This window comes from Dermacentor albipictus, chromosome 2, assembly GCF_038994185.2.
Source record: "Dermacentor albipictus isolate Rhodes 1998 colony chromosome 2, USDA_Dalb.pri_finalv2, whole genome shotgun sequence".
NCBI classification, from domain to species: Eukaryota; Metazoa; Arthropoda; class Arachnida; order Ixodida; family Ixodidae; genus Dermacentor; species Dermacentor albipictus.
Genome location: NC_091822.1, coordinates 38,510,295 through 38,536,302, shown reverse-complemented (window position 1 = coordinate 38,536,302; position 26,008 = coordinate 38,510,295). Strand labels below are relative to the sequence as shown.

Sequence of the window (26,008 nt, the reverse complement as noted above, 5' to 3'; positions counted from 1 at the left end):
AAGTTGACGTGGAGGAGCCCGAACGGCGAGACTAGAAATGAAATAGACTTCATACTCTGCGCTAACCCTGGCTCATACAAGATGTGGACGTGCTCGGCAAGGTGCGCTGCAGCGACCACAGGTTGCTAAGAACTCGAATTAGCCTAAACCTGAGGAGGGAACGGAAGAAACTGGTACATAACAAGCCGATTAATGAGTTAGTGGTAAGAGGGAAAATAGAGGAATTCCAGATCAAGCTACAGAACAGGTATTCGGCTTTAACTCAGGAAGAGGACCTTAGTGTTGAAGCAATGAACGACAATCTTGTGGGCATCATTAAGGAGTGTGCAATAGAAGTCTGTGGTAACTCCGTTAGGCAGGATACCAGCAAACTATCGCAGGAGACGAAAGATCTGATCAAGAAACGCCAATGTATGAAAGCATCTAACCCTACAGCTAGAATAGAACTGGCAGAACTTTCGAAGTTAATCAACAAGCGTAATACAGCGGACATCAGGAACTATAATATGGATAGAATTGAACATGCTCTCAGGAACAGAGGAAGCCTAAAAGCAGTGAAGAAAAAACTAGGAATTGGCAAGAATCAGATGTATGCGTTAAGAGACAAAGCCGGCAATATCATTACTAATTTGGATGAGATTGTTCAAGTGGCTGAGAAGTTCTATAGAGATTTACACAGTACCAGTGGCACTCACGACAATAATGGAAGAGAGAATAGTCTAGAGGTATTCGAAATCCCAAAGGTAACGCCGGAAGAAGTAAAGAAAGCCTTGGGAGATATGCAAAGGGGGAAGGCACCTGGGGAGAATCAGGTAACAGCAGATTTGTTGAAGGATGGTGGACAGATTGTTCTAGAGATACTGGCCACCCTGTATACGCAATGTCGCATGACCTCGAGCGTACCGGAATCTTGGAAGAACGCTAATATAATCCTAATCCATAAGAAAGGGGACGCCAAAGTCTTGAAAAATTATAGACCGATCAGCTTACTGTCAGTTGCCTACAAACTATTTACTAAGGTAATCGCAAATAGAATCAGGAACAACTTAGACATCTATCAAGCAAAGGACCAGGCAGGATTGCGTAAAGGCTACTCAACAGTAGATCATATTCACACTATCAATCAGGTGATACAGAAATGTGCGGAATATAACCAACCGTTATATATAGCTTTCATTGATTACGAGAAAGCATTTGATTCTGTCAAAACCTCAGCAGTCATGGAGGCATTACGGAATCAGGGTGTAGACGAACCGTATGTAAAAATACTGAAAGACATCTATAGCGGCTTCATAGCCACCGTAGTCCTCCATAAAGCAAGCAACAAAATCCCAATAAAGAAAGGCGTCAGGCAGGGAGATACGATATCTCCAATGCTATTCACAGCGTGTTTACAGGAGGTATTCAGAGACCTGGATTGGGAAGAAATAGGGATAAAAGTTAATGGAGAATACCTTAGTAACTTGCGATTCGCTGATGATATTGCCTTGCTTAGTAACTCAGGGGACCGATTACAATGCATGCTCACTGACCTGGAGACGTAAAGCAGAAGAGTTGGTCTAAAAATTAATCTGCAGAAAACTAAAGTAATGCTTAACAGTCTCGGCACAAAACAGCAATTTACAATAGGCAGCGAGGCACTGGAAGTCGTAAGGTAATACATCTATTTAGGGCAGGTAGTGACGGTGGATCCGGATCATGAGACGGAAATAATCAGAAGAATAAGAATGGGCTAGGGTGCGTTTGGCAGGCATTCTCAGATCAAGAACAGCAAGTTGCCATTATCCCTCAAGAAAAAAGTATATAATAGCTGTGTCTTACCAGTACTCTCCTACGGGGCAGAAACCTGGAGGCTCTACTCAAATTGAGGACGACGCAACGAGCTATGGAAAGAAGAATGATAGGTGTAACGTTCAGGGATAACAAAAGAGCAGATTGGGTGAGGGAACACACGCGAGTTAAAGACAACTTAGTTGAAATCAAGGAAAAGAAATGGGCATGGGCAGGACATGTAATGAGGAGGGAAGATAACCAATGGTCATTAAGGGTTACGGAATGGATTCCAAGGGAAGGGAAGCGTAGCAGAGGGCGGCAGAAAGTTAGGTGGGCGGATGAGATTAAGAAGTTCGCAGGCACGGCATGGCCACAATTAGTACATGACCGGGGTTGTTGGAGAAGTATGGGAGAGGCCTTTGCCCTGCAGTGGGCGTAACCAGGCTGATGATGATGATGATGAACCCTTATTGACCATCGGTTATCTTCCGTCCTCCTTACATGTCCTGCCCATGCCCATTTCTTTTTCTTCATTTAAACTAAGATGTCATTAACTCGCGTTTGTTCCCTCACCCAATCTGCTCTTTTCTTGTCCCTTAACGTTACACCCATCACTCTTCTTTCCATAGCTCGTTGCGTCGTCCTCAATTTACCCCCCGTGTTTGCTCAGTGGCTATGGTGCTAAGCTGCTGAGCACGAGGTCACGGGATCGAATCCCGGCCACGGCGGCCGCATTTCGATGGGGGCGAAATGCGGAAGCACCCGTGTACTTAGATTTAGGAGCACGTTAAAGAACCCCAGGTGGTCGAAATTTCCGGAGTCCTCCACTACGGCGTGCCTCATATACAGAAAGTGGCTTTGGCACTTAAAACCCCGTAACACTTTTTCCTCATTTTAACTACAACCCCTTTCACTAGCCTCCAGGTTTCTGCCCCGTAGGTGAGTACTGGTAAGACACAGCTGTTCTGCACTTTTCTAATGAGGATAATGGCAACCTGCAGTTTATGATCCGAGAATGCCTGCCAAACGCGCCCCAGCCCATCCTTATTCTTTCGATGATTGGTCTCATGATCCGCATCCGCGGTCACTAAGTGCCCTAAGTAGATGTATTCCCTTACCACTTCCGGTGTCCCGCTACCTTTCGTAAACTGCTGTTCTCTTCCGAGACTGTTAAACATTACTTTAGTTTTCTGCAGATTAATTTTTAGACCCATCCTTCTGATTTGCCTCTTCAGGTCAGTGAGGATGAATTGCAGTTGGTCCACTAAGTTACTAAGAAAGTCAATATCATCAGCGAATCGCAAGTTACTAAGGCATTCGCCAGTTCTCTGAATACCTCCTGCAAACACGATGTGAATAGCATTGGAGAAATCTTATCTCTCTGCCAGACGCCTTTCTTTATTGGGATTTCTTAGCTTTCATTATGGAGGGCTACGGTGGCTGTGGAGCCGCTACAGATATCTTTCAGTATTTTTACATATGGCTCGTCTACACCCTGATTCCGTAATGCCTCCATGACTGCTGAGGTTTCCACTGACTCAAACGCTTTCTAGTAATGAATCAAAGCTAAGTGTAACGGTTGGTTATATTCCGCACTTTTCGCTATCCCCTTATTTAGAGTGTGAATACGATGTATTGTTTAGTAGCTTTTACGTAATCCTGCCTCGTTCTTTGGTTGACAGATATCTAATGTGTTCCTGATTCTTTTTGCGATTACCTTAGTAAATGCTTTGTAGGTAACCGACAATAAGCTCATCGGTCTATAATTTCTCAAGTCATTGGCGTCCCTTTTCTCATGGATTAAGATTATGTTGGCGTTTTTCCAAGATTCTGGTACGCTCGAGGTCATGAGACATTGCTTATACAGGGTAGCCCGTTTCTCTAGCACAATCTGCCCACCATCCTTGAAAAAATCTGCTGTTACCTGATCCTCCCCAGCTGTTTACCCCCTTTTCATAGCTCCCAATGTTTTCATTACTTCTTCGGGCGTTACTTGTGGGACGCCAATTTCATCTAGCCTATTTTCTCTTCCATTATCATCGTGAGGGCCACTGGTACTGTATAAACCTCTATAGAACTCAGCCACTTCAACTCTCATCCAGATTAGTAATGATATTGCCGGCTTTGTCTCTCAACGCATACATCTGATTCTTGCCAATTCCTAGTTTCTTCTTCACTGCTTTTAGGCTTCCTCCGTTCCTAAGAGCATGTTCAATTCTATCCATATTCTACTTCCTTATGTCAGCTTTCTTACACTTGTTGAATAATTTGGAAAGTTCTGCCAGTTCTATTCTAGGTGTAGGGTTAGAGGCTTTCATATATTGGCGTTTCATGATCAGATCTTTCGTCTGCTGCGATAGCTTACTGATATCCTGTCTAACCAATTACCACTGACTTTTATGGCACACTCCATAATGGTGCCCATAACATTGTCGTGCATTGCTTCAACACTAAGCTCCTCTTCCCAAGTTAAAATCGAATACCTGTTCTGTAGCTTGGTCCGGAATTCCTCTATTGTCCTTCTTACTGCTAACTCATTGACCGGCTTCTTATGTACCAGTTTCTGCCGTTACCTCCTCAATTCCAGGCTAATTCGAGTTCTTACCATCCTATAGTCACTACAGCGCGCCTTGCCGAGCACTTCCACATGTTGTATGGTGCTAGGGTATGAGGTCTATTTCATTTTTTGTCTCACCATTCCGGCTCCTCCACGCCCACTTTCAGCTATCCTGCTTGCGGAAGAAGGTATTCATTATCCCCATATGATTCCGTTCTTCAAACTCTACGAATAACTCTCCCCTGCTATTCCTAGAGCCTATGCCACATTCCCCCACTGTGTTGTCTCCGCCCGCTCCTTGCCCACCCTGGCATTGAAGGCGCCCATCAGTAGGGCGTATTTTGATTTGACTTTACCCATTGCCGATTCCACGTCTTCATAGAAGCTTTCGACTTCCTGGTTATCATGACTGGATGTTGAGACCTAGGCCTGTACGATTTTCAATTTGTACCTCTTATTAGATTTCATAACAACATCTGCCGCCCTCTCGGTAATGCTATAGAATTCATTTATGCTACGACTTCCTCTGGCTATATCTTTATTAATCAGGAATCCGACTTGTAGTTCTCGTCTCTCCGCTAAGCCCGGGCAGCACAGGACGTGCTAGCTTTTGGCAATATATATGCTTCTTTTGTCCTCCTAACCTCACTGAGCCCTATTATATCCCATTTACTGCCCGCTAATTCCTCCAACAACACTGTTAGGCTCGCCTCAGTAGATAACGTTCTAGCGTTAAACGTTGCCAGGTTCAGGTTGCAATAGCGACCTGTCCGGACCCAAAGATTCTTAGCACCGTCTGCTGCGTCACAGGTCTGACCGCCGCCGTGGTCAGTTGCTTCGCAGCTGCTGGGGACTGAGGGCTGGTGTTTGATTGTTGTATTCATATAGGAGGTGGTGGTGAAGTACTGCACCAGGGTTGCCAATTCTGCTCTGGTGAGAGAGTGCGTTGCCTGTTCTGGTCACCGGGATCAGGCCGCACTCCAGGCCTGTGTATGCAATTTTATCAACATGCGGATTCTTTTTTTATACGGTGGAAAATTGCGGGCCAACGGGATTCGAACCACGGTGCTCTTGCTCGCGAGGCGGTAGCTCAACTCTACACCACCAGTGCCTCTTACTGTATCAAGCACTTCACTTTACTTCAATGTACCAGGCCCAGTACGGGAAGGTGCTACGATATTATCATCGTGGTGGCCAAGGCAGCCACTTCAGAATGTGTTGCTATCCATATCGCCACTGGGGTGATGAGGAAGAAATTAAGGCGAGGTTAGCCGGAAGAATGTAGCTATAAATGGTTTCTACCTACAGGACCCTAGTGAAATATTTACATAAGTATAGCTAGCAATATTTGTTTGCCATGAAGTTGTAAAAATCATCGATGGCGCAACGTGGGCAGCCAAACACATAGCTCGAGCGACTCGCATGACACGCGCCGGTTGCGTAGATGGTAACGGGACGGCTGAACGCTCAGGAGAGCGGTGCCGCTGTGATCGGTAAAGGTGAAAATTTTTAGAACAATATAATAAATTACAGGCTTTACATTCAGTGGTTCAATGTGTCACTTAATGACCAGAACGACTCTGTGCATTATCACAATATCGTCAAAATCGTTTCAGGCTTTATTTAGATGTGCGATTTGCATAAGGCATTGACTCGATGGAAACACTGATCACAGATAAGCACAATGTCGGTCCACTGACCTTCTCTCGAGCGCTGGTGTAATACTCGGCAAAGGCGACGTGCCGCTTCGTGCTTTCGGTGATGAATGTGCCATATATAACATACGGTTCCTGCAGGAACTGCTCCTCTTTGCTAACAGATTTTCTTGGACCGCAAATCTGTAACGAATATAAAGCATGTAACTATTTATCTACGGAGATCCACATCAACTCTGAAATCCACAGCCCATTCTCTCGACAGAGTGGAAACAGAATACTTAATGAAACTCTGCAAGCATGTGCATTCTACATACTGCACGTACTACAATTTATAAATGCCGTCAGCAATTTTTAAGCTCTTCTATGCGCACTTTCATTGAACAAGTTAACGTGTACTCTGCAATATCACTATAATAAATACAGAGGTGGTTTGAGCGATGATTGGAAGTGGCTGTTTGGGTAATAGTGCAATAGAAATGATTTGGTTTCGCCGACACACAATTTCTGACTAAGTGTTTTAATATATTACTTTGTGAAACATCTCAAATCTGTGAAACTGCAGCCTCTTAGTACTTAGGCACGTATATTGCGTTTGCATTACGTGATTACGAGAAGTTTGGATAAACACTCGCAAACTTAGCGCAGGATGCATTGACGGGCTTACAGTACCCCTCACCAATCTTGGGCCACTTGGTTTGGGTGGGCAGGGAAGGGTAGGTGGATGAAGGCAAAAGTGTGTGACGCAAATATGAAGGGGTCCATAGTCTGTGCTACGGCAGAAAGCAGGCGAGGAACGTCACGTGCGAAAAATCGCGGAGGCAAATGTGCAAATGCACGTTGCGTTTATCTAGGCAATGAAGCTGACATCCTCGCAGCAAAGAGACGCGAAATTTAAATGTTTGCTAGCCGTTCTGACAACGAACCAATTCGAAAAATTTTTCGGGTAGAGAACGTTCTAGTTGCCGCTTCACAACTACCAGTGTACAACTAGAAGTTGCAATGGGCAAGCTAGTTTAATATATATCCAAATTATTTCAATACCATATCGAAGAATTCAAGAGAACAGACTGTTGAACTTGTTGGTGCTGCATAACTTGAGGCAAAGCGCGAAATAGCACGTAGGACAACAGGAGGGTTCGCTCCCTTCGTGCGTCTTCGTTCCCATCTGTTGTCCTACGTGCTATATTGCGCTTTGCATCAAGTTATCGCGAAATTATACAGCGAAAAATAAGTGTGTGCTTTGTTGTGCAATTCCGAGACGCTTAAGGATTCCACCCTTGTGGATTGTAACGCACTTTGCCAAAGTGAAATCGTGCAATTGGTTTAGTCGTGAAAAATTATTTCTAAGATGCGGCGCCAACTGACCGGCTGCAATTCCCAATATATAGGTAATACATTCAGAATTCTACACAATAAAGTAATTATTTAGCAAGTTGAAAAGCAAAATTGTTAATTATTTGAATATGTTCCTCAATTTGGCCCGCAAATGATGTCCACCTCGTTGAATTATCCAGCTCAAGGGGTACATTGAGATATCTGCAACATGTGATTTCTAATAATTATGCTCAACTTAATCACGTGGTATACGCGCGTGTGACCTTGCGGCGCCGCCGCTAGATGGCCTCGCGTGCCCAGAGCGATAGAGGATCCCGGCTGCATTCACGCCGGGAGGCGCTATGTGTAACATGGCACCTTTCGGTGGCTCCAATATTGCAGAATCTGAAACATTTTCCTGCCATCCGTTGCATTAGGTTAAATATTCAGTCGAAGTTTCCTGCCTCACTCATGTCGGCGTCGGTGTTGCCGGACGGTTTAAGAAACCCAAGCCGCGCACAAAAAGAACAGAAATAGAAAATAGAAAATGCTAACCGTTTCAATCACTGTTGGTTCCTCGTACGCGGGCCCTTAAACCGGGGTTTCATATGCACGAAGAAGTGGACGCAGCCCTATGTGTGAGCCAATTACAGGCGTCCCCTTCTTATGGAGGAGTGAAAGGATGTCATCGCGTGTTCGCTCGCCTCACGCCCGCCGTTTCTCGCCAGTTCAACCCCGGCAGTCAGATGGGGAGGCCTCATTTCGTTCGTTCTGCAGAAGAGCAGGCTGCGTTGAAGGAACGGCAGCGGGCCGCGCGTCGTGCTTTCGACCGAGGAAGACGCGACGCTTGATGAACGCCGTCGGGAACGCGCTCGAGAAAGGGCTCGTCGTAGACGTGCCTACCTCACCGTGAGGGAGCGTGAAGCTGAGGCGTTACGACAACGAACAGCCGCGGATCCCGAGCTACGCTTGTCCCCCTTTTCACAATAGTGGAAGGGCCTGTCAATATTTGATATTCACTACTTCCTTATGTAGATTCCGCTTTTTCGGCCGCAGACCAATTAGTGATACATTGTTTCCGCGAACTTATTTTGCTTCAAAATATCATTTGCAAGGTTACACTGCAGCCCTTGTTTCTGGCTGGGCGGTGCATACAAATAACGTGTCTGGGTGGCACGTACTCTTTCCGTCGCCGACGGCCCTTACACTGCGAAGCTGCAAACCTTATGCTACGTTCGACCCAATGACACAGACGAAACACTGACGACAAAAAACTGACCCTTCGCATTTATAGCTAACATATAGCTAACATTTCCGAGGAAAGATTCCGCATATATCAGACCGTAGTGACCTGCCTGCAAAGAACCGTTCCCGTGAACTGACGCAACATGTGGTATAGGTAGGCTGTAGCGGTCCTCAAAAAGCGGCTGTCTTAGTCGTGGACCGCTGTGCGCCACGCTTTACACTATGTTCCCCTCCTTAAAACAGCACATTGCTGTGTTAACTCGTCGTAAGTGGGTGCTTGCTACCCCTACATCATCATCATCATCAGAAGCGCGGCAAATGATCCCGGCTGCATACAAGCCACATACACGACGCGTTTCGGCGGCAGCATTGCGGTCTTTCACTGCACTGCTTCAATGCTGGTCGCTTTTAACGTCAACATTCATCATGAGATAAGGCCAGCCGGAATGTTTTCTAAAAAGATTCCGGCACCTTTGATATGTCATATCGTTCAAAAACTGCAAGAATCCAGCGTTGATATCAGTATTGAAGGGTGTCTTTTTGCGAATATTCGTATTTAGTTCGAATATTCAGCTATTCGAACGCACGTAATTACGACCGTAAAGGTGGAAAACAAACATTTAATTTAGACTGGACATTGAGGTACACTGATAATGTGCGAATCTGGCAAACCTCAGATTTGAAGTAAATTCACGCAGTCTATCTTTTTACTATAAAAGTTTACAGTTATTCGTTTTATTTTATAATTGCTATATTTTTTTTCTGTGTAGAATAACATTGGTGGATTTATAATAATTTTTATTGTTCTTATAGCGGGGGTGAAATAATCAGACCCCAAATCAAAAGCAGCTCTATTAAGTACATAATTTTTTTGCAACATCAAGCAGGACTTTCTCATCTATCATCGATTGCGGCAATACACGCACTAATACGTTATTAATACGGCATCTAATTCTTTTTTGGCTTAATATGCCATGTCTCGAAAAAAAAAAACCTACTCCTTCCCGCAACTGTTTAACGTCATGGATTACAAATCGTTACGTTGTACAATGAGCACGGGAAATCAGTATAATTGATGTGTGTCACTGTGAGTGTTGTTCTGCGACTGTTCTCTACTTCCACTTCTTTGGTATTTTCGATAGTAATGTAAATAAGTTGAGGCCACATAACAGGGTGTTGCTACTTTTCAAGTGGACTTTAATTGTTTGCAGGAGAATACAAAAGGGAAATTTGTTGAAGTACGGACCTCATACCCATCGAAAGGGACACGTCACAAATATGATATCAATCCGCATTCATACGCTACACGACGGAAAGAGTGAATATATTATGTTTACCACGTCCAAACCTGCAGCGACAAAGAGCAAGATAAGGAAAGGCGGTGGCGGTCATCATGCCGTTATACAATTAGACGATGCCTGCTCTTGAATTGCAGCTGAAAGTAATTTGGGTAAAATGTGAAGTTTTGTCTGTCCAGCCCGTTCAACTCCGCGATACTAGACAAGAATCGGTGATTAAGTTCAGAAACGAACTTAGGTCCACTTTGTTGCGCGAGAAATCGGCAATCTCGCGTCATGTCAAATGAAATGCAAGCATTTAAGAACATTATAGGTGAACAATATAGTTTTTTTTCGGTAATAACCCTGTTCAGTATGCGTATGACAGAATTTTCTACATTTATATGGCCGACGCCTGGCGCCGCATGATCGCGAATGACCGACGAAATTTGGTGGCACTTAAGCTGACCGCGTCCCGACTCGTCATGCCGACGCTGGTGCACTTGGCGTAAGCGCTGCCATTCAAGTTGCGGGCGTCCTGTTCGAGGACGTAGATCATGGTCCCCATCTCGAACGACACGCCGACCAACGTTCTGGCTCTGGTGTACGTCGCGTTGGAGCGTATGAGCGGCCAATGGGTCTCCTGCACCAAAATATGCACAAGGTTTGAAGGACAGAGATGGGGCACAAAAGTTCATAATTGGCGTTACTGCAGTGTAGAGGTGCGTGGAGTCTAAATGTTTCAAATCCTAGCGAAAACAAATACAGTCAGACCTCGTTACAGAAACTCACGACGTAGAACGTTTCTCTTTACAATAAAGAACATCGCCGGCAAGAGCTGAAAAGTTTAAGACATGCGGCGAAAACAACGATGGTACAGTAAACCGAAATTGCGCAATATTAGGGAAACACTGGCCCAGCAGAATCGTGCGCTCTCGGAGCAATCAGTATTGTCATAACACGTGCTGCACGTGTAAGATGGCCATCCGCCAATAAGTTAGTTCGAGGGAAACATTACCCAATCATCTACCAAATTATCTCCTACATGCGATCTCCACATCGCCTACGTCACCACATGTGGTTTCCGGTAAACGATAATAAAGTTTCCGTAATGACGTTCTGTATACCGGGAAGCATTTGGATGGTGCTAGGGTTCTGACGCCGGATGATGGCCCAATAAGCTTTCTGAGTGTTTAGACAGAATTTCCTTGGCTGCGCCAAGACAGACAAGTGAAGATTATTTGTAGTAAACGTTATGCCCAAACAAATCAACAATGGTGTTCTCAATCCGGTAAAAAATTATCGACGATTACGTTACTTCCTAATGCGAAATTTGAGCGCAGCAAATAAGCTGTTTCACCTTTTCGATAGATTGAGGCAAAGAAATCGATCAACACATGTATGCGCTATAACAGATTTTTTTTTTATTTTTCACACGTATTCCTTCTCTGCGACGGCGATGAGCTTCTGCTTCAGCCTCGCTTACTGCTGGTTGCTCTCGACGGCGGCGATGAGCCTCCGCTTCGGCGGCGCGAACGGCAGGGTCTTCTCGGCGGCGGCGCTTAGCCTCTGCTTCGGCGACGCGTACTCCTGGATCATCTCGACGGCGGCGACGGTAAACTTCTGCTTCGGCGGCACGCACCTCTGGATTCTGACGGCGACGGCGCTGGGCCTCTGCTCTGGCAGCTCGTTTAGCAGCAGCAGCAGCAGCAGCAGACGGAGGACTTCCATCGGTCGTCTCGCTCATGGCTCAGAAAGAACTGGCAGATAATTTCGCAGTGGCGAACGGCAGCGGCAATTTCGGCTCGGGTGGTGCACATATACAGATCCGCCGCCACCGATCTGGCTCTCTGATTGCCACCGCACAGGGCGAACGGCAGCGGCAATTTCGGCTCGGGCGGTGCACATATACAGATCCGCCGCCACCGATCTGGCTCTCTGATTGCCACCGCACAGAGGTTGCATTGGAGGAGGAGCGAAGAAAGGCATTAAGTTCGAGCCGGCGCTTTGACAACCGGAGACTCGCAGGAAGAGGGGGGAGGGGGGCGGCGTGTACACCCAGCGGCAAACGATGGGGGCAGAAGCGCGCGCAGCAAGCGGACAACACGATAAAGGGAGAAGGGAAGAGATAGCAGCGACTGACTGATGCCGCTGACGCCGATAGTGAGTCAACCCCAGCTGCGGAGTTGGTTTCAGGGACAACGCCGCCGATGCCGACACAAACAATATGATACCCTCGCTTCCGCAGCGCTAAGAACCAGGTCTAGCCGTGGGAAGGTGGTCACGTATTCGTCGACGTGCCGGGGCCTACGTGAAATAACCGGCGCGTCGGCAACTGAAGAGCACCCTATCCGCCACACAAGAACAGGGGGGGGGGGGGACCCTTTCCTCCTCTTTCTGCATGGCGGCGACGGTGTTCTATGCAGTCACGTTATCTTGACTCTCTAGCGGCGTCAGCGGCATCCAGCGGTATCAGTCGGTCGCTGCTAGCGCTGGGGGGATGAAAGGGGGGCGGAGCTGGTTACGAGGCCGACGAAAACGCCGACGACGACGCGAAACCCAGGAACGGACGCCAAAGAGCTGCGCTCTAAAAAAAAAATTACCAGCGGTTACGATACTCCACAAGTGCGAAATTTGAGCGCAACTTCATCCGTGTTTTCATTTCGTGATAGCTTGGCTCGCGCGCACAATCCGTCTAGCACGGCACTTTGTGAATGGGACGAAGTGCGCCGCGACTGGCTCGCTAATCTGGAGATCGCGACAGCCACCGCGTGGACGACGCGTTTGAGCGATCCACAGCAGCAGCCGCCGCCACTGCCGACAGACCCCAGAAACGACGCGCGCTAATCTGGCGCCATCTCGTAGCCACCGTCACTGCAAGACGCTTTTATGCGAAGCATACTAGCCGCACAACCACGCTCTTCCTTGCTGCGCCGCGCGCGGCCGCGTAGCTACCATATGACGTCATAACAGCTGCAAAAGCGGAGGCTCAACTCGTGCGCTCGCTTGCGGCCGCGTAGCTACATAGCCGGGTCTCAGCTCGTGCGCTCGCCTGCGGTCGCACAGATGGCACTGCGGCCTAACTCCCGTTCCTCCCGCTAGGGCACTGGCGTCATAACAGCTGTATAATAGAGCGGCGCGCTCTCGTCGAGGCCAGTTTGGTTGCATTTCGCCGCTCCGAGTGAGTAGGAGTACTCCCAGGTCATGACCAGGTCCAAGGTTGCTTGTTAAAGGCTAGTATGCTTCGCATCCTGGGCTTAACCTTAGCTAAGCCACAGCCATTTTTCTTCTCACGCTTTCGTCATGCCTTCCTCCGTTTACCGCCTCATGGTTCCGCAGCGTCCTCCTTACCACTCTCCTTCTCGTGTCTTTCATTCCCTGCTGCACTCTGCGTTCGTTTTTATCTTTCGCTATTGTCGTTCGCTTGCTTACGCCGCCACCTACGCATGAACAGGCGCCTAAGCGCTGCGCTCTGAAAGCTTGAAATCGAACATGCAATTAAATCTCGTAGTTGACTTCATCTAGGAAATGCAGAACTTTGGGTGAACTAATTAAACTCACCGCTCCTTCCAATCCGTGAAGATGGTCCAACAACGAAGCTGTGTTAATTAAACCATGCAAGTCAAACTTCGCAAGGAGTCCAGATTTTAGAGCTTTCTTTCACCATTCTCTTAACTTATTTGCGCTTTCGCATGCGTCGTGTGGTGAGGAGGCCTTAGGAGTGTTTTTGGAAATACCCAAAACATTGCGTTCTCGCAATGTATGTGTGTGTGTGCGTGTGTGTGTGTGTGTGCGTGTGCGTGTGTGTGTGTGTGTGTTTGTGTGTTTGTGTGTGTGTTTGTTCGCGCGCGGGAGCCAGGCCCTACAACGACGAGCCCGTTCTCGAGCCAACACTCACTGATGTTAGTGGTAGGGAGCTTCTTCTTCAGGAGTACGCACTATCCTGGCCTTCCCATAGTTGTGGCTGGCTGGAATGTGCGGAACCGCTAAGTCATACCTTCGTACATTGAGCGCGAGGCCCGCCAGTGGAGATGCAGGCACTGCAATCGTTTCGACGATTGGTTGGATTCGTTTGACAATTGACGTCTTTGTTTCTTATTGAGATTAGACACACGTTCAGCTGCGAAGGAGAGAACAACGTCAGCGGCGGTATGCCCGCAGTGTGCCGTGGCCGCTTGCGTTCGATATCTCTAGTTTGTTTGGGGGCACGGTTAGCAGCATCCACCTGCCATTGCTGCTCGAGATTCTTCAAAATTTAATCTGTCCGTCACGTCAGACAACGAATGACTCATACGACCTTAAGCAACGGCTTATACCCCCGTAACCGCGGCCTCCCCATTACGACTGCAGAAGTGAAATTCTAGGCCAGAATGACAAGCAGCAACTGAGCCAGCTTTGGAAGAAGACCACTACGACCACGTTCGCGGGAGCAGTGGCACGAGCGTGTTTGTGCGGTAGCGTCGAGGGGTGCCAACGAGCCAGCTGTGGAAGAAGATGACGCTCGAGCCGTTGCCAGTTATGATAGTTTTGGCGAATCCCGACACTACCCCGCAGCGTCAGCATAAACACTTTGGCTAAAACAAAAGATCCACAAAGATTTGAACAGCACACCAGCAGATAGCGCACAGTACATGGCAGAGAACAGGCATCGAACCGAAAGCAGAGCGGCTATGTTCGGCGTTCTGCCGCTGTACTCCACTGTAAAACCCGTGGGTTCTTTACCTTTGCACTCAGTGGTTCTTTTCTATTATATGTTCTAATAAATTTAAATTTTGAGGTTTTACGCGTCATGTACTGATGCAAACAAACATCATTGTCATCATTGTCATTGTCAAAACCAGAATTTGTGCTATGCGAGTGCTTGTGTGTCGAGAACGGCAAGGTGAGGGTACAACGGTGACGGCATGACCACAGGTCTTTGTGCGCCTGTGGCGAAACGTTACAACTTGTTCCAGGCTGTATTGCAAAGTCTTCTTTTAAAATTAGCCTATTTCTTGAGGTACCCATAAATTTTGAAGGGAAAATTCGCTGAGAAAAAATACGCATGGACAGAGAGTGACCGATAATACTTAATAGGCGGCACATCGATTTTATTAACAATGAAAGGTATAGACAAACTTTAAAAAAAAGCTGATTACATTATACACCGGCAGCAGTAACACATCTACTTTTGTCATGGCATGTTCGTTTCGGTTGCCCACGACGCGTTGAGCCTACCAACATGTAACCGTAAACGGTCCCTCACCAGGCTCAGTCGAACTTCTGCTGTTTAGTTGTAATGTGGCATGTATAAGGGAGTGATCTAGACAGCGAGCTATTGTCCTCTCAGACAAATCGGTCTTGCCATTTCACCGTTAACATCCCAGGAAGTCCTGCTTATCACCCAGAAGGGTCAAGGAGCAAATTACTACTGGAATCATATCTATCTCCGAATTGAAAATTAATTCCAAGACGCAAACAATTCGTATTATCGGATTCCACATACAAGGTGATGGCAAGGCCGACGCTTGGACGCTAGGAAAAAAAACTGCACCAAAAATTATGAACTTCAAGAAGAATCATCAAGAAGAAGAGATTACGCTGATAATATGTCATATTGACAGCGAAACTTGCAGGTGCGGATGCTATGTAGGGAAGGTTTCTGTCATAAAGCGGGAGTGTAGATATCCACGGATTCTTTCTGAATTTCTTTTTTAGGGTGCTTAAGTAGTTCTGCCTGCACTCGACAGTCACCCTATGTGAACGGAGCTCGTGTTTTTTCGTTGGTTGGCGCTCGACGACATGGTAGACCAGCACCTTAGACGGTACAGGCTGCTGAGGGAGCTGATATTCAGCATATGCGCGGCTGTATAGGCACTCCTGCAACTATATGTAGCGCTATCACTTGCCATGTCGGTGAACGCACGGGTGCTTGGCTCCTTGCGTTGAGACCATACGAACTGTATATTGTGGAGCTTTCTTTCTTTTGGATTTGCGTGATTATTATCGAAATAAAGACACTTAGTTGCTTGATAATGCAGAGGTGGTGCGGTGGGATCTTTACAGGCTGGGCTAGCCTCGCAGACCATGCCCGCAATCGCTCAGACTGAGTGTCCTCGTGCGCCAGTTATGTCACCATGTATCCATTAGCGCTATCACTCACGGAAATGCGAGAACAACACGTAATATATCCTAAAGTACATACGCAAGATGCGCAGTCATACCATCAGTTGACCGTGCTTCTTTGATTTCTTGTCGTTTATGCCAGCTTTGCTTCCTCCACGCTTTCACACGACGCCGCAAGTTAATGCGCTGTCACTTCAGTTGCCGCTTTATCTCAGCGTAACAACTTTGTGGCTAAGAAATTGCGTGCGAAAAGCGCCCTTCGTGAATTCCGACCTGGGTTTTTAACTATGATACACAAAAGCACCACTGAGTCTTGGCCACTTCGTCGTTCTCGAAGGTAGCGCAAGATACTACAACTTTTGATTGACCGGTTGCTTCATTAAAGTGACAGCAGCACCCATGATCATACAAAATCCCAGAAGTGAAGAAACGAAACACCGTCGTGGCAATGATATTTGCTGTCAGGCGCGTTTAACGCCACCACAGCAACAATGCAATAAAAGTGTGCCGACGATCACTTCGTGCAGCACGCACGTTACGACGAAATAACAGCAGTTAAGTGTTGACCGAACACTGAGCAGGAACGAAAACTCATCTAAGCAAACATGGCACTCGATTCGGCGTTCAGCTCCCTCGCTAACCAAGACGCCGGCAAACAGCAGGGCCTGGTCATGTCCAAGCTTTCTCGCAAACGAAAGCTTCAAGAATACACTACATTATGAGCACGGCACCCAATTCTTCGAGTTTCACAGCAAGTTTTTCTGGCCCTTTCTTCGCAAATCCACGCTATCTAGTGGCAACGGCACGATCAGTCCACACAGGCTCAGGAGGAAAACAAGAACAGCAGCAGGAACAGCGCTAGGTGGCCGGAAGGGCGTCACACCATGGTGCTCTGAATCCTAGACTGAGCAGTGCGTACTGTCATTGCAGGCGCTGCTATGGTTTTTGGCTTACGCTCCAGCCGCTGCAAGGCTGAGCAGCGAACATGTAGATGGCACAAACACGCGCCTGTATATATATATATATATATATATATATATATATATATATATATATATATATTGAAATACCACGGTTGAGACGACGCTTTATTCAAAGAAGGAAAAATGGCGCCGACGCAAAAACGAACACGAGCCGATGATTGATGATGACTTTGTACAGATGAAGATGAAGTCCGCATAAATGCTTACAATATATATATATATATATATATATATATATATATATATATATATATATAGTACGCTAAGCAAAGAAGGTCATCGACAGTGCAGACGACAAAGGGGCAACAGCCTCTCGGAATTCTCGGCTGCTGTTTATATACGCCTTGTAAATACATCGTGTAAATAGTTTTATACCAGTGACATTTGGGTTGGGCATGTGGAGTACGCGTCTTCGCCACGGAGCTCCGCAGCGGACGTCTCACCCAGCTTGGGACCATACTTCCAGTGGAGGGAGCCGCATCTGCAGTTGCAAAGCTCACTACATATACCCAGTACGTTGCTCTATTTCAGCCGCAAGACCCCGGCAAGTTCACCGGCCCCGATGGTGTTGACGTAAAAGAATGGTTGAAGATGTATGAGCGTGTCAGCAAGACGAGGAGGTGGCATCCGACCATAGTGCTGGCCATTGTCCCCGTGTTCTCCCTCGACGGAATACCGCAAACGTGCTTTTATACACACGAGGAAGAGCAAACCAGCTGGGACGAGTTCAAAGAAAAGTTGCCTGACGTTTTTGGCAATCCGACCGGTCAAAAACTAGGCGCCAAGCAACAACTCGTCACGCGTGCCCAAACTGCTAGCGAATCGTATGTCTCCTACATTGAGCACGTCCTAGCCCTCTGTCATAAAATCGACACGTCCATACCAGAGGTGGACAAGGTTTGACACATTATCAAAGGCATCGCGGACGATGCATTCTACCTTCTGGTCTTTAGAAACTCATCGACTTTCGACGTGATCATGAAGGAATGCCACTGTTTCGAGCAGGCGAAGAGTCGCCTCGCCGTATATACAATCCGTTTACACGGCTTCCAAATACTGTAGCGACCCCTTCCTGTACCGATCAATCTTGCTCGCCGCCACCAAGAAAAACGTGACTCGAATTGTACGCCGCGAACTCGAAGTAGTGTTCCCTGCCTCGCCTCAACAGACGCCTTGGAACAACACTGCTGAAACGATATCGCTGATCCAGTCAGTGGTTCGCCAGGAAATCGCTAATATGGGTCTTCCCAGCACCTGCTCCTTGAGTCGCCCTGACACGCGCCCTGCTCCTATGCGTTGGTGATATCGCAGTCCACCTCACGATGTCCGTTATACCTACACTACTAGGAATCCCTCAGACTGGCGTACACCTGACGACTGCCGGAGCCGTAGGCCGTCCCCTCCTGGAAAGACCTTCCGGAATTCAAGTTCGGCCTGATGTTCCTCAGCCCGTCGCTTCTACGACGCTTCCGACGCCACTACCTCGACTCGCCACTATGCTCGCTCGCCCATGCCTCAACGTGTGTACAGGTGTTTCCAATGTACAGGGCGCGGCGCTTTATGGCCTGCGAGATTTGCGCGCGCCCCCACAAACCCGCCACTAGATTCCCGCCGCCACAAAATAGACCACTCAGAAATTAAGAAGTTGTCGCTAAATGCAGCGATTTTACAAAGCTGAAGTTTGCAAAAGTAGTGGCTGCAGCTTTATTTACATCTGCGTTTCAGGTGTGGCACATCGAATACTGAGCTATGCGTTTGGGTCGTGCTGAAATGTGCGACTTGGACAGCGCCGAATGGAGGTCTCAACGCCAAGTTGCTATGTGGGTTATTCAGGCATCGCAGGTTCCTGTATGATAACAGGGAAGTATGCTCCTGTGGAACTCATCACTGCCGTCACATATTCGTAGGGTGATCCGTCGCGCTTGCTGTAGGACTTTTTGATGTGAAGGGGATGCGACGAAACGTGTGATGACTATGTGAATAAGGCCATAGCTTTCATTTCTCCATACGGTGAGAGTAAGTTTCCCATTCCCCGCTGTAGCTCTGAGTGGCGCTGGCTCTAATACAAGGGCTAGACACAAATGCCCAGCAATGTTGATGGATGAACAGCCGCCGCTGTAACTCAGCGGTAGCACATCACACGCTTAATGTGGATTATGTGCGTCCGGCTGCCACTGGCGACATGTTCAATTATTTGAACATTTGAATTTATTGGAAATAATTTTCATATAACTTCCTAGGGCGTCATTGCTTGTTGGCATATGTGGTCTCTCTTTATTGAGTTGGAAAACTACTACTTTTAAATGCCCAGTATACCCTTTAGAAAGAACAAGATCATGAGCCCCGGATCTCAGTTGTCCGGCTCAGAAAGCGGGCTATCATTTCAGCGAAGGCGATGTTGTGGGAAACGAGGCGCAGACCAAATCTAAACAAAATTACGTCTTTGGGAGCTATTCCGTGCGTTAGTATGACTTGCCAAAACTTGCACATCTGTGTTGTGTACTATTAAGCACGATAAAACTTAGGAATCCATCGAACAGGTTTTGCTAAGCTATGGAGCTATCTGTGTGCCTCTGGAAAGGGCGATGCACTCCGGTCGAGTAGCTTTAAAGTAGTTGTCTTTGGAAGCTCTCTTTAGAATTCATTATCGATTTCAATGAAATTATGCTACCCACTTTCATGTTTTAGTCGCGGTCTCAATTAAAGCTGGATGGAACTTGAATAATGGTTTCCACTTTTGTTGCTGTTGTCCAGAAAATTTACCATCGTACTTGAGTACCTATATTCTAACTTCTATTGTTTATTTTTACATTTTCCCTGTTTACTGATTGCTGGTTTTCTCACTGTCTTCATTTTCGCTCTCACCTTTGTGACCTGTAATGCTACATTGTCCCTATCGTACACTGTTTAATACTGACGCGCGTATTCTACTTAGAAGACAACGACGATGGGGGCATTAACGGACTCCGCCTAGTGGGTGGCTGAAACTGGGGAAAGACGAAGAAGACGTGCCTCTGTTCCGTTTGTTTTTGAACAGGTTGTCCTGTTGTTCTTGAACGTCTCCCTGTTTTCTGTGCGCGTTGAACCGTGACACTGGTGGAGGCGCTGGGTACTGAGTTCGCCTGATGCGCCGGAGTCCTTCTAGAAGTCGTTCATCTAGCCCAGAGGCATTGTCACCAGTTACGACACTCGTGAATCGCTTTAGCCGCCGACTGCTCGGTGTTGCCCCGGAGTTCTGCCCTCTTCAACCACCTCTTTCCGGGAGCTGCACAGATCTCGCAATGGCCGAAACCAGCTCACCGCAAGCACGCCAAAGAAGCCGGTTGCCCAGTCCACAAGAGCTAACCATTCTGCTTCCACTGGTTCCCGATCGCTATCGCAGTGCAATCTTCGAAGACATTGAAGACTGGCTTGACAAGTATGAATGCGTCTCACAGATTAACCAGTGGACTGAGCAGCAAAAGCTTTCCCACGTCTATTTCGCCCTTGACCACAGTGGGCGTACTTGGTACGATAACCGTGAAGCTAGCCTGACGACACGGAATGACTTTCGGCAGAAGATCACGGATACTTTTGCAAGTGCCGACCAATGCGACCGCGTCCAGCAGATGATGGAGCTACGGGTGCAACAACCTAATGAGTCAGTCACAATGTTCGCCGAGGACATGGCCCGCCTCATTCGTAGAGCCGACCCGAACATGACCGAAGATAGGAAGTTGCGCTACCTCATGCGAGGTGTCAAAGAGCAGTTGTTCGCGAGGCTTGTGCGGAATCCACCAGTCACCGTCGCTCACTTTATCAAAGAGGCTACGGCTATTGAACGGGCCCTTCATCAACGGTGCAGGCAGTACGATCGACTGCCCACCAGCACTGCAATCAATGCCGCCGCCGGGACTGCCGAGTATCAGAATTCCTTGCGTGAATTGATCATGGAGCTTGACAGAGAGGAAGTGCAAAAGATTCTGACGCCGACATAGGAAATACCCATAGCATCAATCGCCGAAGTGGTGCGCGACGAAATAAGGCAGGCGTTACCGGCAGCCGATCTTCAAGATCACCAGCGTCCCATGGCTTACGCCGCCGCTTTCCGATGCCCACCACCCGTCACAACCACACCGCCGTACCACCAGCCTCCGACAGCCGCTCCTTGGTCACCGCCGCAAGAGGGCGGTTCGAGGTGCGCACCCCTTATGCCGCTGCAGTCATACCAGCAGCCGTCGTTCGCAGCCCTTTGGTCAACGCCGCAAAACGACGCTACGGGACGGCTGTAATTTCGGAGAACCGACGTATGGCGCACCGTCGATAGGCGACCACTTTGTTTTCACTGTGGAGGCGCCGGCCATATTTGGCGTAATTGCTGGCATCACGACACGTTATTTCGATCACATCGTCCGTGGTCCTATGGTCGACGTGCAAATGACGATCCCATGCTCCCGTGCGACGACGCTACTTTTCGGGAACCTCCAATAGCGCACCCGAATGACGAATCCGTGCCGAACAATAGGTCCGGTTTTGGCCGTCGGTCGCGTTCTCCAGCTCTTCCACGTCAGATGGCTTCACCTGCTCGGCGCACTTTTGCTGACCTCCGAGGACGAAGGTCGCCCAGGCCACGCCGGGGAAACTGAAGGCGGCTACCTCTGGGGGTAAGGTTGCAAGGTCCGCGGCAAGGCAATAAAAAGCCCTAAACACCCCCGCTTCAGAACGCTGTGACGCCGATAAACACCGAAGAAATCGTGAGCGCCGATATTGATGTTTTGGTGGACGGACAGCCAGTGACAGCGTTAGTCGACACTGGTTTCTAGTTCTCTATAATGAGTCAGGAACTCGTCCTCCGCCTGAACAAAGTAAAGCCGCCATGGACGCGACATCACATAAAGACGGCAGGCGGCCATTTACTGATGCCTACTGGAAGATGTACTTCTAGAATTAATATCGGGGATTCTTCTTTCGTGGCCGCTTTCATCATTCTGCCTGTGTGCTGTAAATATTTGATTATTGGAATGGATTTTCTGAAAGAAGATGGCGCCGTAATTAACATTCCGGATCGCATGGTGACGTTTTATAAGAGTCCTGGTTTAGTATTTTGCTTATCGCCGCAACACCACTCCTTTCGTCTAACAGAAGACGACGTTGTCATCCCACCTCGATCCTGTACCCTTGTTTCGGTAGCATGTGACGCAACGTTTCATTGCGAAGGCGTTGCCGACCAAATAACTACGTTGTTATTCAATCATGGTATCTCGGTCACACTAGGAATCGTAAATGTCACCGATGTGCGCCCGAACCTGTTGCTAACAAATTTTACCACAGAGCGATGGCGCCTCCCAAAGGGTACGGCTGTGGCTTATTTTGACGGTGCTTCGGATGTCCGTGGCTGCTGTTCACTACTCGAAGAAGCGCCCACGCAAGACCCAACTCGTGTACTTGACGTCAGCACTGCTTTGTCGCTACGCGAACGAGAACAGCTTCTTACGCTACTGGCCAGATTCAGCGACTGCTTTACGTCGACGCCCAGCATCGGTCGGACACCTCTTACAAAGCACCGAATAATTACAGAGGATACGGCAAGACCAATTCACCAAAATGCTTATCGTGTTGCTCCTAGAGAAAGTGAAGCCAAACAAAAACAAGTGACAAAAATGCTTAAAGACGACGTGATCCAACCATCAACGAGTCCCTGGGCATCTCCTGTAGTTCTAGTCAAGAAAAAGGACGGCAGCTTGCGTTTCTGTGTGGACTACGGAAAACTGAATCAGGTGACAAAGAAAGACGTGTACCGGCTTCATAGTACAGACGATTCCCTCGACAGGCTTCGACACGCCCGTTACTTCTCTTCAATGGATTTAAAAAGCGGATATTGGCAAATCGAGGTAGACCCGACAGACCGTGAAAAACTGCTTTTGTGGCACCAGCGGGCCTATACGACTTTAAGGTCTTGCCTTTCGGCTAGTGCACTGCCCCTGCTACGTTCCAACGCCTCATGGACACTGTGCTTTCAGGCCTGAAGTGGAAAACCTGCTTAGTGCACCTCGACGACGTCATCGTGTTGTCCGCAACATTTGAAGAACATATCGAACGGCTTGAAGCGGTTCTGCAGTCCGTCCGGTCCGCCGGCCTTACCCTGAAATGGGAGAAGTGCCACTTTGGCTTTGCGGAACTACAAGTTCTTGGTCACGTCGTCAGCCATGCAGGTGTCCGACCGGATCCCGAAAACATTGCCGCCGTCTCACAGTTTCCCGTACCATCCGATAAAAAGGCTGTCAGGCGCTTCCCTGGCTTCTGTGCCTATTACCAGCGGTTTATTGCAGACTTTGCTCGCATTGCGTCGCCGTTAACTCGCCTGACGACAGACGACGTTGCTTTTGTATGGGGCGACGAAGAGCAAGGTGCATTCAACGACTTGCGGGAACGTCTCCAGACACTTCCAGTGCTATCTCACTTTGATGAGACTGCTCCTACATTGCTCCACACTGATGCAAGCAATGTTGGCTTGGGAGCTGTTCTTGTACAGCAGCAGGAGGGAAAAGAAATAGTACTTGCCTATGGAAGTAGAACACTCTCACGCACAGAGGCTAATTACTCAATCACTGAGAAAGAATGCCTCACCACAGTTTGGGTGGTTATGAAATTTCGCCCATATTTGTGCGGCCGCCACTTCACAGTTATCAGCGACCACCTCTCCCTGTGTTGGTTGACAAACCGTAAAGATCCTTTAGGACGACTGGCGCGTTTGAGCCTATGGTTGCAAGAATTTAACATGACTGCCAAGTACAAGTCGGGGAAACGACATACGGATGCTGACCGCGTGTCTCGATCGCCGAAAGAGTCGTCTGCTCCACCCGAAGAAGACTGGGCATTTCTTTGTGTTCTGCACACATCCGCCATCGCACAAGAACAGGACGTCCTTGAGTTGCTTGAACTCACCAATTACTTAGAGGGCAGATCTACGAAACCACCTAGAGTTTTCGCAGAGGGCTGTTGTTTTGTTTGCGGGCAGAAGTACCTTACAAACAAAACTTTTCTTCGACCGGGTCCCCCTATCTGCTCGTCATTCCTGCAGCTCTTCATACGGAAGTACTCGAAGCCTGTCAGAACGAGGTGACGTCTGGTCACTTAGGCTACACGAGAACGCTAGCCAGAGTGCAGCAGAGGTACTACTGGCTGAGGCTTACCACCACTGTTAAACATCACGTTCGCATTTGCCTCGACTGCCAGAGGCGCATGTCGCCTCCGTCGAAACCAGCCGGTCTCCTATGACCCGTCCAGGTTCCTCGAAGACAATTTGACCAAATCAGAATGGATATATTGGGCCTACGTCCTAATTATACTGCAGACAATCGCTTTGTTATCGTCGCAACCAACTATCTCACACGTTACACTGAAACAAAGGCAATCCAGAGAAGCACAGCTGCTGAGGTGGCGCGCTCTTCCATTGAGCACGTTGTGTTGGGACACGGCGCACCAACCGTCGTAATAACAGACCGAGGAACTGCATTCACGGCTGCACTTTTAGATCACGTCTTGCTGGTAAGCGGAATGTCTCATCGGAAGTCAACCGCCTACCATCCCCAAACCAACGGATTAACAGAACGCCTAAACAAAACAATTGAAGACATGCTCTCCATGTACGTGGATGTTGAACAGAAAAATTGGGACGACATCCTACCTTATATCACCTTTGTATATAACACGGCGAAACAAGAGACAACGCTTCAGAAGAACTTCAGTTTGGCCTAGTTTCTTTACTGCGAAGACGCATAAACCCGGCATCCCATTCAGGACGATAGTTAGCGAGCGTGGAACGTGGCAGGTTCAAGTTAGCCGCTTCATTTTAAGGAGTTTAAAGACGCTTGTTATATCTGACCCCTTTGTAGCAAAAAGCTCTGACGAGGTTGTTGAGTTTCTAAGGGCTAACCAGGACATAGGTCCGGCTTTTTCGGTTGATGTGGAAGATCTTTTCTACTCCGTTCCTCATAGAGATTTGTTTGATGCTGTGAGGATGTGTATTGAAGAAAACGGCACCATTCCCTTCCAGAACGCAGCTGGTATTTCGGTGGAAGATTTTTTAGCCCTTTTAGAAACCTATCTTAATAGCACTTTTATCAGTTATGACGACCAGTTCTATTTGCAGAAACGTGGAATCTGCATCGGCTCGTGCCTTGCGCCGCTTTTGTGTAAAATTTTTTTAGCTACCATTGACAAAGCGCTTGATCAGGCGTTTGGGGGGGCCTTTTTAAACATTTTAAAAGTTTTTAGGTATATGGATGACTTTTTAATTGTTTTTAACGGGCAAGGAAGTCTAACTTCTTGTGACAGCATTTTAGCCGTTTTTAAACAACTTGGCAAAGGGCTTTCTTTCACTCACGAACTTCCACTCGACAATTCCCTGCGCTTTTTAGACCTACGCATTTCCTTTGCTAAAGGTCACGCGTGCTGGCAGTACTTCCCTCGGGCACAAAAGGGCTTGGTGCCATACGATTCCTTCCAGTCAAAGATTGTTAAGCGAGGAGTAGCGATGCTCTGCTTAGAATCGGCTCTCCGCAAATCGTGTGTGCACAAGATGCAGCTTGCCTTTGACAATCAGATTTCCCGTCTTAAGACGGCAGGGTTCCCTGACTCGATGGTAACGCCAGTGGTGGAAACCCTCCTGCAGAAGGTAAAAGGATCGAGGGGCAAAGCAAGGGTGAGGACGACTTCTATGGCCATAAGACCTGAAGTTGTACCGTATATCCACAGGGTCGCTCACAACCTAAGGAAGGTGGCAGGCAGGTTTGGAGTCCCCCTTGTCTTTTCAGCCCCTTTTAAGCTGGCGCGGCTCTGCCCCCGCACCTCCCGTGATCCTAAAGGAAGGCTAGGTTGTGGTAAGAACCACACCAAGCCGTATGCCAAATGCAATGTAGGAGTTGTGTATGAAATCCCCCTGGCCTGTGGCAAGTCCTACATAGGGCAGACTGGACGGTGCCTAAATGATCGAGCCAGGGAGCATGAGAAAAAGTTAAAGAAAGATGAGTTGGCGCACTTACCTGCACACTGCAATACCTGTCGCTGTGCACCTCTTTTTGAGGAGATAAAGATTCTGGGCAGAAGCCATGACCA

The 26,008-nt window shown here is 48.0% G+C and overlaps 1 protein-coding gene across 1 annotated transcript in view; it reads right to left on the bottom strand.

Annotated features, from left to right (window-relative positions):
* LOC135918261 (uncharacterized) overlaps nt 1-26,008 on the bottom strand; it is a 103,279-nt gene that overhangs the window by 24,391 nt on the left and 52,880 nt on the right. The window contains exons 9-10 of the mRNA XM_065451929.2: nt 10,294-10,467; nt 6,031-6,168 (exon numbers count right to left, since the gene is read on the bottom strand). Coding sequence (XP_065308001.2) covers nt 6,031-6,168; nt 10,294-10,467 — 312 coding nt within the window. The remainder of the gene's footprint in view (nt 1-6,030; nt 6,169-10,293; nt 10,468-26,008) is intronic.